This window comes from Rutilus rutilus (genome assembly GCF_951802725.1).
Source record: "Rutilus rutilus genome assembly, chromosome: 25".
In the NCBI taxonomy this organism is placed as follows: Eukaryota; Metazoa; Chordata; class Actinopteri; order Cypriniformes; family Leuciscidae; genus Rutilus; species Rutilus rutilus.
Window position 1 is genome coordinate 3,607,440 of NC_140229.1, and position 10,894 is coordinate 3,618,333.

Consider the following 10,894-nt stretch of genomic DNA (forward strand, 5'->3'; position numbering starts at 1 on the left):
GCAGAACAACAACAAAAAAAATGTGTTCCTCAAAGGGATAGTTCATCCAAAAATAAAAATGTTGTCATCATTTACTCACCCTTAAGTTGACTCACCCTTAAGAACTTCTTTCTTCTGCTGAAAACAAAAGAAGATCTTGATGAATGTCGGTAACCAAATAGTTGATGGGTCCCATTGACTTCCATAGTTTTTTTTTTTCATATAAGTCTGGGGCCCATCAGCTGTTAATCATAATCTTCAAAATATCTTCTTTTGTTCAGCAGAAGAAAGAAATTCATACAGGATTGGAACAACTTGAGGGTGAGTAAACGATGACAGAATTTTTATTTTTGGGTGAGCTATCCCTTTAAGATTCCTCAGCTGTTCTTCAGGGAAAGCTTTTCCTGTTAATTATTGCCATGAGAAGGTGGGGTGGACCATAAACGCATAATTTGCTAAAGTTATGCAGCTCAGTAACAGTTTGTGTTTTAGCAGCATTACACAAAGAAAGAATGCTGGAAATGTTCATTACTGTTCATATTCATTTGAAGTCCAAGTAAGTCATTTTTAAACTACATTTCTTCAAATCTTCAATTGCGAAATATCTTATTGCAAGATAGTTTTGTTTTCACCTGTACAACACTACATCCTTGTTTCAAAACAGGTATTGAGAACATTGGCATGGGTTCTTCCTCTATGATTTTTTAGTTCCTCAATTTACTGAATAATAAGTGCTTTCTGCGTATCGACTGAGAGTCATTATCTCTTTGGTTTCCCATGTTTTTTTTTGTGTTTTTTTCAGATGATGTTTGGAAATGAATCACACTGACAGCACATGAAGAGATAACTCTTGTTTGCACAGTAAACACAGCAAAAACAGCACTTTGTTTTTCCCAGCAAAAGATGCAGAGTTAGCAAGACGACTGAATTCCTATCCTGATCATTTGCAAACATGTCAATCATAGGCCTACATAGAAATTTAGGCCAGTAAAGATAGCACTGTAGTTTAAATTAAAAAAAGGCTTTCCCATTAGAAAAAAAAAAAAAAAAAGGAAACAACATATTCACCATCTGATTTGAATAGAAATTACATAATTGAAGAGGAAGCAAAAACTATTTCCGAGTCACACGCATGGATTATTCCAAATATCTTTGTTTAATAGTATTAGTATTTCCAGTGTGCACTATTATTAGCCTACTTTTTTACTTTCATTTTAGCAATTAATTCTATTTTTCTATTATGTTTACTCATATTTTGTTTTGGGATTTTATACCTGTCCATGATAAAGATCATGCAAATGATGTCACCTGGGAGACTGCACACCATCAGCTTGACATTAGTCACCGGTTTCAGTCAGTGTCGTCATTACAATCTGCGAGAAGAGGAAATAAGTGTCTGATATATTAGGAGGAGAACAGATCAAAGTTTTATCTCCCTCTTCAGGTAAAGTCTTCAAGTCTCTGCTGACGTCACACTCAGACTGGGATAGGCTGCGTCACGTGGTACAACTTTCCAAACCTGTGTGTGTTTCCCGAAAAAAAGTGTGGAGAAACAAAAAACCCTTTGATAGCGGAAAAGGTAAGACGAAACCATCATTAAAAGTTCATTATTTAATCTTTACGTATAAAACCCTTATGTATCGAAAAAATAAGCGACATTTCTGATCGTTGTTGTATTATTATAAACACATCTGTCTGTCAGTGCTGTTGTTGTCATGTCGTTTAGTTCCACCTTACTAAACGTTCTGCCTTGTGTTTTAAACATGTCTTAAATAAAGCAGAGATCTTAGTTTCGAGAGTGGATTTACTCACTATTTGGGATGATTAACAATCATTTAAACTTCGCTGACCTGTCGATCCCGCAGTGTTTTTCTTAAGCGCGCGACCGTTTCAGTTTAGAATGGAATGTATAGATATATTGTGGAATTTTAAATGTTTAGGTAACGTTAATTAGTTACATTGTTGAATTGCTGCCAGCAACGCACCAAAAACGATTACCATGTTCATGTACTATGGTATTTATATATCATGCATATAATAATTACCATGGTGAAATGCAGGTCTAAAAAAAACATGGTATGTCTCCAAAACACATGGCATTACCTTGGTACTTTTTAGTACTTTTCTTTTGTACGTATGTAGCCTACATTGATGCCATATGATGGCTTTTCATTAATGTGTTGATAGCTTTTAATAATATATAACTTTATTTTTTATTTTTGTACACTTCTTGTTATTGTCTTTCAGGCCTTTGAATTCACATTTATCCAATGAAGTTTTGCACACTGAACTCGAGGCCAATGTAAGTCTTGCTGAGTGACTGCGTGTGAAAGGTATTCTATGAAATGTATTTTGTTTTTCCTCATTTGTAATACTTATTATACTTTTCTCTCATTAGGTAAACTATGCTTAAGGAAGAACGTAACATGGAGATTGTTGTTTTCCTTATTTCATGCTGTTGACTCAGAGTTAGTAGTATATGATTACCCAATCAGACATCTAGTGCTTGAACAGGCATGTTCATTTCTCTCTGTGGTTATCTTGATTCTGTCTCTGTCGTGAATGTTTGGGTTGCAGTCGTATCCTCTGTGGGTTTAGAGTTAAGGTGGATGACGGGTTACTGTTACAGTCGCCGCTATGTTCAAGTTACAGAGTCAGACCTACTGACCTGGGGAGCACCGGTGTCCGAGAACATATATTCTACATAGAACAGTATAAAAACATTTTACTAGACTCTCTGGAATACCTGGTCAATCACAGCATTATGTGATTAAATATTATTGTGTAACTACACTTCACATCCTGATTAGTGGTTGACCAATATGGATTTTTTTGATGGCCGATGCCAATATCTTGGAGAGCATGGTGGCCGATATAGAGCCAATATATATGATATTACATTATTTTATTTAAATAACATGCTTAACAATGTCTACAGTGAAATTTAGATTTATTTTACATATTAGAAATAATAAATTGTAACATGAATCAGTATAAAACAAATCATTTGAACAACTGAGAACTGACTATTCATTATAGTCAAATATTATATACATATACTCAATCTATAATTTAATTTAGCAAGTTCCCTTTTTCATCCCTTTTAAGACATTGTTGCTCCTCAGGAATTTGTTTCTTGTACCTCTTCTTGGTATCCTAAATGATGATTATTTGTTTTGATGGCCTTTTATCTGCTTTGGAGAAGGGTTTTTTGTTTTTTTTCATAATATCTTCATTTTTTGTATCTTTCTCTTGTGCTCTTTCACTTGTATAGAACACTTGCATTTCCTGCACCGCAAGTGCATTCATCCTTATATCATCAAGATTGTCAAAAACCAATATACAAGCAGACAATTTTCCATACTTTGCTATATTTTCTGTAATATTTACATGCTCTACCTCACAATACCCGCTCTATAATAGCGATTCTCAACTGGTTTTGGTTCAGGACCCAGATTTTTCATTGAACATTAACTGATGACCCAAAACTGTGCCAGAATTGATATGGAAGTTATTTTTAATTTTATGTGAATCGGGAAGTTCTTCCTATTTAAAAATTGATAAGTCTATTCATTTGTTAGCCTAACTTTGCAAAATAGATGAAAATAAAAGGCAGATACTCGACCAACTGTGGAGGAGGTTCAATTGAAAAAATCCAAATCTAAACTTGCATTTTGGGTCACGAACCACCAGTTGAGAACCACTAATCTACAGAAACAAAAATCAGTTTCCTATATCTTTTCTGAAGCCTGTTTACTTCATGTTGCTCTAGGGACAATTGCATTCTTCATTCGGCATTGTGCCCGAAACATGCCCCACTACAACGACGTTCCCACAGGCTCGCTTCCGAGTCTTCTCGGCTTGGATGATCACAGGACATCTGAGTCTTTACGGTCCGAACCTTTTCCACCACCTCCCCTACCGGACCAACCACCAGTAGGCCCTGAGTTTGATCCCAGCGGAAGCGACAACGAGGACTCTGCCATCGACATCAAACCCGTCCACCGCTTCATCCCAGACTCATGGAAGAACTTCTTCAGGTCCAGCAGCAGAAGCAGCAAGTTGAAGTCAATGTTGGGTTCGAGCAGCAAGAACGCCACCACTGACGGCGTTCGCTGTTCTCCTCCGCAGTCTCCGTCAGTTCCCGGCTCTTACCGCGACCCGTACGGCGGATCCGGAGGCAGTTATAACTCGCGGAAAGAGCGAGAAGCAATGCTGTTGGGCAACCCTGTGGAATCCATTGACGGTCGTACGGTGCACACAGCTTTGACGTACAGCGAAAAAGTCGAGGAGTACAACCAGCGCTACGACTACATGAAGTCTTGGGCTGGACTTTTACGTATTCTTGGTTGCGTTGAGCTGCTTCTGGGGGCAGCCATTTTTGCATGCGTATGTGCTTACATTCATAAAGACAATGAGTGGTATAACATGTTCGGATACTCGCAACCTGGTGGAGCTTACGGAGGATCTTACGGAGGCTCTTATGGAAGCTCTTACGGAGGCGGTTACGGCAATGTCTACTACACTGGACCCAAGACGCCATTCATACTAGTGGTGGCGGGATTGGCATGGATAGTGACCGTTATCATGCTAGTCTTGGGAATGACCATGTATTATCGAACTATCCTTTTAGACTCAAATTGGTGGCCGTTAACGGAGTTCTTCATAAACTTGGCTCTTGCGCTCCTGTTTTTGGCGGCTGGCTGCGTGTACGTGAATGACACCCTACGAGGTGGACTCTGCAGCTATCCGGTCTTCAATAATGGCATTAATGGTGCTTTCTGTCGCACGGAGGCTGGACAGACGGCGGCTATCATTTTCCTGTTCTTCATCATGATCGTGTACTTGATCGGAGCCATGGTGTGTCTGAAACTGTGGCGGCACGAGGCAGCTCGGCGACTACGAGAACGGCATGGGCAGGAGGTGAGATTTTCTTCAAACCATAAAGGGTTAGTTCACCCAAAAATGTCAATTCTGTCATTAATTCCTCACCCTCATGTCGTTCCAGACCCGCAAGACTTTCGTTCATCTTAGGAACACAAATGAAATCAAATGAAATTTTTGATGAAATCTGAGAGCTTTCTGTCCCTCCATTGACAACTGACGCAACTGACACTTCTATGCTTCAAAAAGTTCAGAAAAAGATTGTAAAACGAATCCATATGAAGAGAAACGATCGATTTATATGATGAACAGATTGAATTTAGGCTTTTATTCACATGACCCTGGACCACAAAACCAGTCACATGGGTCACAATTTTGAAATTGAGATTTATACATCATCTTAAGAATAAATAAGCTTTCCATTGATGTATGGTTTGCTAGGATATGACAATATTTTGCCGGGATACACCCATTTGAACATCTGGAATCTGAATCGAAACATTGAGAAAATCTCCTTTAAAGTTGTTCATTTATGTTCGGGATTGTGCTGCATTCACTCACAAAAATAAATGTTTTATATATTTACGGTAGGAAATTTACTAAATATCTTCATGGAACGTGATCTTTACTTTATATCCTAATGATTTTTAGCATAAAAGAAAAATCTATAATTTTGACCCATACAATGTATTGTTGGCTATTGCCACAAATATACCCGTGCGACTCGTGACTGGTTTTGTGGTCCAGGGTCGCATATAAACATTCATCAACCTGCACACCACACCAGCATCAAAAAGATCTTCATTTGTGTTCCAAAGATGAACGACATGAGGGTAATTAATGACAGAATTATTATTTTTAGTTATTTTTAAAGTTATTTGATGTATTTGTTCTTATTTCAGTGGATGATTTCTTCAGCTTGATTTGGTTGAGGCTTGTTAGGTTGCCGGATAACTTTGTGACCAAAGAATTTAGTAGAACCAGCACACTTGGTTTGAGTTTCTGTCCTAATTAGCAGAGGACATTTTGTTGATCGCATGGTTTCTATTTCTGTTATGCACTATATACTAAACCAATGTTATTTATTTTTGTATCGTTGAGATAATAAATATATAAAATATACCTAGTAGTGTATATAATAGCTCATGAAGTGTTATTGGCAGTATCTTCATTAGTTGCAAAAATGAATAAAACAACAACTGAATCACCTCTACTTCTGTTTTACAGATGCTGCCGAGAGATTCTCCTGATGCTGTGCATTTGGCAAGTATTTTGGCTCTATCCGTTCTCATGTTTACCCATGGTGCACTGCTTTCTGATATATAACTTCAACGCACAGTAGTCAGTTATGCTCTCTTTTTAGTGTCCTTGATTCGCAAGCATACATTTCTATTGCATATTTCTTGAAACGTCCCTCCAAAGGCAGTTATTCTCTATATCAGTGCGCACTGTTTCTTGAGTTTTCTTCCGGAAACGAACACGTCACAATATTCCTCTTAAATAATCCATACGCAAAGTAAAGGGGCGGGGCCTTGTTGAGTTAGTTAGTAGTGTGTTAAACTGGTGGTTATGGAAAGGGACGGGACATTTTCCAAACACGCTCGAAGCTCTTGACCAATCACAACACACTGATCCAGCCGACCAATCAGAGCACATTGTGCTTTTCAGAAGGAGGAGCTTCATGGAACAGGAACTAAACAGAGCGTTACTGACTGTAATAGCCATATACCATTGGTTAATAGCCATAACCAAGGCAGACTGAGCTTAGTATATGATAGTCAGAGAATGTTGTTTGTAATTTTGCATCATCCTCGTCGCTGTAATAGGTTGTTGATGGATCAAGGGAGCCAATGTCTGTGTCAGCGCCGGTACAGCACACACACACTGCCGCCCCTGGCGTCTCCAAACCCAAAACTGTGAAAGGGTATATTCCAGCTGGACACACTCCTAAACCTGTGATCATGCCAGACTACATCGCGTGAGTTCCTGCTTCACAATCAGAGAGAGAACTCACAAAAGTGTGTTTTATGACCTTGATATGCTTTTGCTCTTTAATAAATCTCATCCGTGTGTTTTGTCTTTCCCTTCAGTAAATATCCAGCCATTCGAACCGATGAGCAGCGAGACCAGTATAAAGCCGTGTTTAATGACCAATACTCTGAGTATAAAGAGCTCCATGCAGAGGTTCAAGTGGTACTGAAGAAGTTTGATGAAATGGATGTTATGATGCAGAATTTACCGCAAAACCCCACCAGCCACATGGTCAGTTGATATTCACTTTTATTACTGAACACTTTCTCTGACCTTTGTGACTGCTTATATAAAGGAATTTTATTATAGAAACATAAACAAGGCGTCTAATCTGTAAAAAGGATTTTTCAAAGTTGATTATTGATTATTGGAGTATGTTTTCCAAAGAAATACTATTTTAGTCTTTCTACTAAAATAGAAATCTACTTTCTAATTTCACGCTTTAATTTAATTTGCTACTTGCCGTTTCTTTGTAATTATTTGTGAAATTTCTGAATTTTTTTCCAGTGATTTTCATATGTAATATCTTAGTTTTTTCTGTATGTTTCTTAAATGTTCCCTGTTGGATGTTAGAACAGCATTTAATAGATGTTTTGATGCTTCAGCTTTAGAAATTATGTGAATTTGCCCTTTTCAAAGACAAAATTTATCAAATGTTTAGTCATAACTTAATAAATGCCACAGGAATGAATGTGTGCTCGCTTGGGTTGCACCTTTCAAGTAAAGGATTTTAATAACTAGTGTTGCACATTTAAAAAATGGTTTTGCTCTTTTGCAAATTGCTTTTGTTCTTCTTTTGTAAGTTGCTTTGGATAAAAGCTTCTGCTAAATGCATAAATGTAAATCATGTATTGCAGAAGCGCTATTCTAGTCTTCTTTAAAACAAATTCTCCCATTTTCTATCTTAGGAGCGTGACCGCATCAACAAAATCCTGCAGGAATATCAGAGAAAGAAGATGGTGAGTTATTGATGGATGATTTGAGTGATTTGAGAAAACGTACCTGCCGTAAATGTATATTAGTGGCTATTAAAACTGCATTGTGCATTATTTAATTAAAGCTTTATTAATTTAATTAATATTTTTAATATTAAATTATCATTTTTCCTTATGTCAAAGCTATTATTTGCCCTTTTTTTCTTCATTTAACCCTGTGGTTCTCTTCGTTTGGCGGTCAAAAATTACTCAAATTTTTTCTTTTCTTATTTCTCAATGAAATTAATGTACTATATTTAAGTTAATGTTTTTTTTTTTTTATTATTTATAATTAATTATAAATTTAAATTATATCTATGCACATGCAGTAGTTATAATCCATTTATTCCCTTTTTTGAGCACAGACCTGAAAATTACATTTCCAGCTTAAACTGTTGTAAATCTTGAATGCTTTGGAGCACAGACTTAAATTTCAGACTTTAAATGAAAAAAATCTCTTTTTAAAGACGACACCGGGCTGATTACTAAGTAAAAAAAAAGGTTTAAAAAGTCATAGAATGTTGTGTTTGTTTATTACAAAAATACAATTAATTTTTTAGATGAAATAAATATTTTGAAAAACATGTTTTACTCTAAAACTGTGAGAAAATCAAAGCCATAAATAAATACTAAAGGTGTGTTCCAAATTTGAGGTTGATATCTTAAAAAATTATATTAGCTTTCAGTAAGATTTTGTTTGGGCGCAGTACCAAAAGTTCCCACTAGATAAAATACGTTTCCCATTCATTTCCAATGCTCTCATTTTTGACCGGGAGGAGCACAAGTGTGACATTTGTTCAGCACCATTTAACCTTTTCAAATAATTTCCATGATTTTTTTTTTGTCTGTGTGTGTTCACACTGCAAGCGCCAAAACCTTTACCAAGTTTCGTACCATTTGGTACCAAGTAAATTGATTAATATTAATGGAAATATTAGTAGAAAAACAGCACAGGCCATTGAGTCACTCGCAGCATCATACATAAGCTAGATGAGAAAACAATATGATTTTGATCATCATACTTTTGTTTTGGTGGCTTAATGCTAAAAATATTCAAAATGTTACATTCATGAGGGTCAGGTTGCTCTTCTTACAGTTCGATTTATTTTAAACCATGCACAAGTGTACACTTGACAAGAGAACATGGTGGTAATTTGATTATACTTTCAGCTCTCAGCTCAGCTTAACACATATTACCATATTTAAATCCTTTACACAGACAGAATTCTCCTGCCTTTCCCCCTAAAACTGTATAAAAGGTCTGCAGATTGAGTGTGGGCCTGTACAGGCGGGTAGGTTTTGTCTAGATGTTGCCGGCTGATTTATAACATTGTGAAGAGCAAGTGGAGGAAGAAAGGAAGGAGGATGAGGAAGGGGTGGAGGCTGTTTTTCCCACAGGAGTTGCTCTATTGTGTCTTTTCAAGAGGAGGAAATAACTGTAGTCACCCAGACCACTCAGTGGCTTCTCCATTAAGACAGTTTGAGCCATATTTTGAGTGATAAATAAGACGCGTAGCTCTGTTTTTATGATTCTCCAACACCTCAGACGAGCTGCGTTAGCAACTACTTGTTCAGTTTGGTTGTAGAATAGAGTAAAACCAATTTTAATCGCTGTGTATAGCAAATATTTAGTTCCCACTCTTCATCCGACTGGGATGGTGGTCTTATTTATGTCTCTTTTTGTCCCAAGGATCCCTCATTTCTAGAGAAGAAGGAAAGATGTGAGTATCTGAAGAACAAACTCTCCCACATCAAGCAGAGGATTCACGAGTATGACAAGGTCATGGGCTGGAACGACGGTTACGGCTGAAACGATCCAAACCTGCTGTCATGGTCCTTCATTTTTCACGTTGTTTTCCACTGAACATGTGACCACTGCGTCTGCAGAGCCTCGCTGGTCTGGACGGTCGTTTATATTACAAACAAATTATGAAATGAGAGATGGATAACTTGCATGCTCGTAATGTACGCTCTTAAGCACTGACTGAAAATATTGTCTTTTTCACGTTGTATTTCATAATGCTGACTACAGGTGCATGATGTTTAAAGAAAAGTTTCATATTTTGTATGTATGCAGAAATGCTGTTTTTATCCGTTAATTTGAATGATTTTATGCACTGTTCAGTTATTTTTTTGTGCTATTGTGTTGACCTGTGTTTCGATCAGCAACAGCCTGTCGCCCTGTCCTTACATTTTCTGTGATGATGAGTTGAATTTGTGATTTATACTGTAAAGCGTGAAAAGTCAAAGCATTTCATGCAAATTTGTTGTAATTGAGTTAATCTTTGAATAAAAAAGTCCAGCCGGGAGGATATTCAGACACAGCAGAGCAAATCCATGACCAAAAAAATGACACGCATATTAATATGTTAAGAAATGCAATAGAAAGCTTGCATGTTGTCTAGCATTTTGTCTCTTCTAAGCATCCCCATTGTTCACTTCCTGTCTAGACAGATTATGTTTAGTATACACTTTCATTTCCCTCTATGGTGCAACATAAGCATAGCAACATAACGTTTAAGAACACTTTCATAACTATTAAAAATAAATATAAATAAAAATCAATCAAAAAATCAATTGAACCACAAGTTCAATTATAGGCCTATTGGAATAAAAAGTAGCTTACATATAATGCAATAATAAATTGTGTGACATTTTACACTCTTTCTCTGAGGTGTACAGCTTTTTGTGTTAGTAGATTAGAAAAGTTAGATAATATCTGCAACAGTGGCCATATACATGTACACCACACCTACACCACTAACTTGCGTGTTTCTTATCGCAGACTCATACTAGACGATCCCTCTTCATGGCTGAGTTTCAAAATCTAATATGCTGCCTATCTAGAGAGCATGTTTAGGTACCATAGGCATTGAACATTCTTTTGAGGAATTATAAACTTTGTTTGCATATATGTATAAACATGAAGCTGTCTAAGAAGGCAGCTCACTAGGTTTTGAGTCTCTCTCTCTCTGTGTGTATGGGAGGGGTTTAATCATTTTAAGGACAAGTTGTTTGTCTCACCT

General features: G+C 36.9%; 1 protein-coding gene across 4 annotated transcripts; it reads left to right on the forward strand.

Moving 5' to 3' along the window:
* The first annotated feature begins 376 nt into the window (after positions 1–376).
* Positions 377–10,188, forward strand: marveld2a (MARVEL domain containing 2a). 4 transcript variants are annotated; one of them, XM_084400103.1, is made up of 10 exons: positions 377–535; positions 1,424–1,558; positions 2,227–2,281; positions 2,378–2,447; positions 3,752–4,902; positions 6,091–6,126; positions 6,690–6,841; positions 6,954–7,125; positions 7,803–7,853; positions 9,559–10,188. In XM_084400103.1, the coding sequence occupies exons 4-10, from the start codon at positions 2,432–2,434 to the stop codon at positions 9,676–9,678; spliced, it is 1,698 nt and encodes a 565-aa protein (XP_084256229.1). In that variant the 5' UTR covers positions 377–535; positions 1,424–1,558; positions 2,227–2,281; positions 2,378–2,431; the 3' UTR covers positions 9,679–10,188. The 4 variants fall into 4 exon arrangements, with proteins under 4 accessions (XP_084256229.1, XP_084256232.1, XP_084256231.1 ...); XM_084400106.1 differs by having other exon boundaries at positions 403–535; positions 2,378–2,493; XM_084400105.1 differs by lacking the exon at positions 2,378–2,447 and having other exon boundaries at positions 403–535; positions 2,227–2,312.
* The last annotated feature ends 706 nt before the right edge of the window (positions 10,189–10,894 follow it).

Coding starts and splice junctions, on each gene's coding strand:
- marveld2a (XM_084400103.1), top strand. Junction 6,127..6,689: donor CTCCTGATGCTGTGCATTTG/GCAAGTATTTTG, acceptor TCGCTGTAATAG/GTTGTTGATGGATCAAGGGA. Junction 7,126..7,802: donor AAAACCCCACCAGCCACATG/GTCAGTTGATAT, acceptor TTTCTATCTTAG/GAGCGTGACCGCATCAACAA.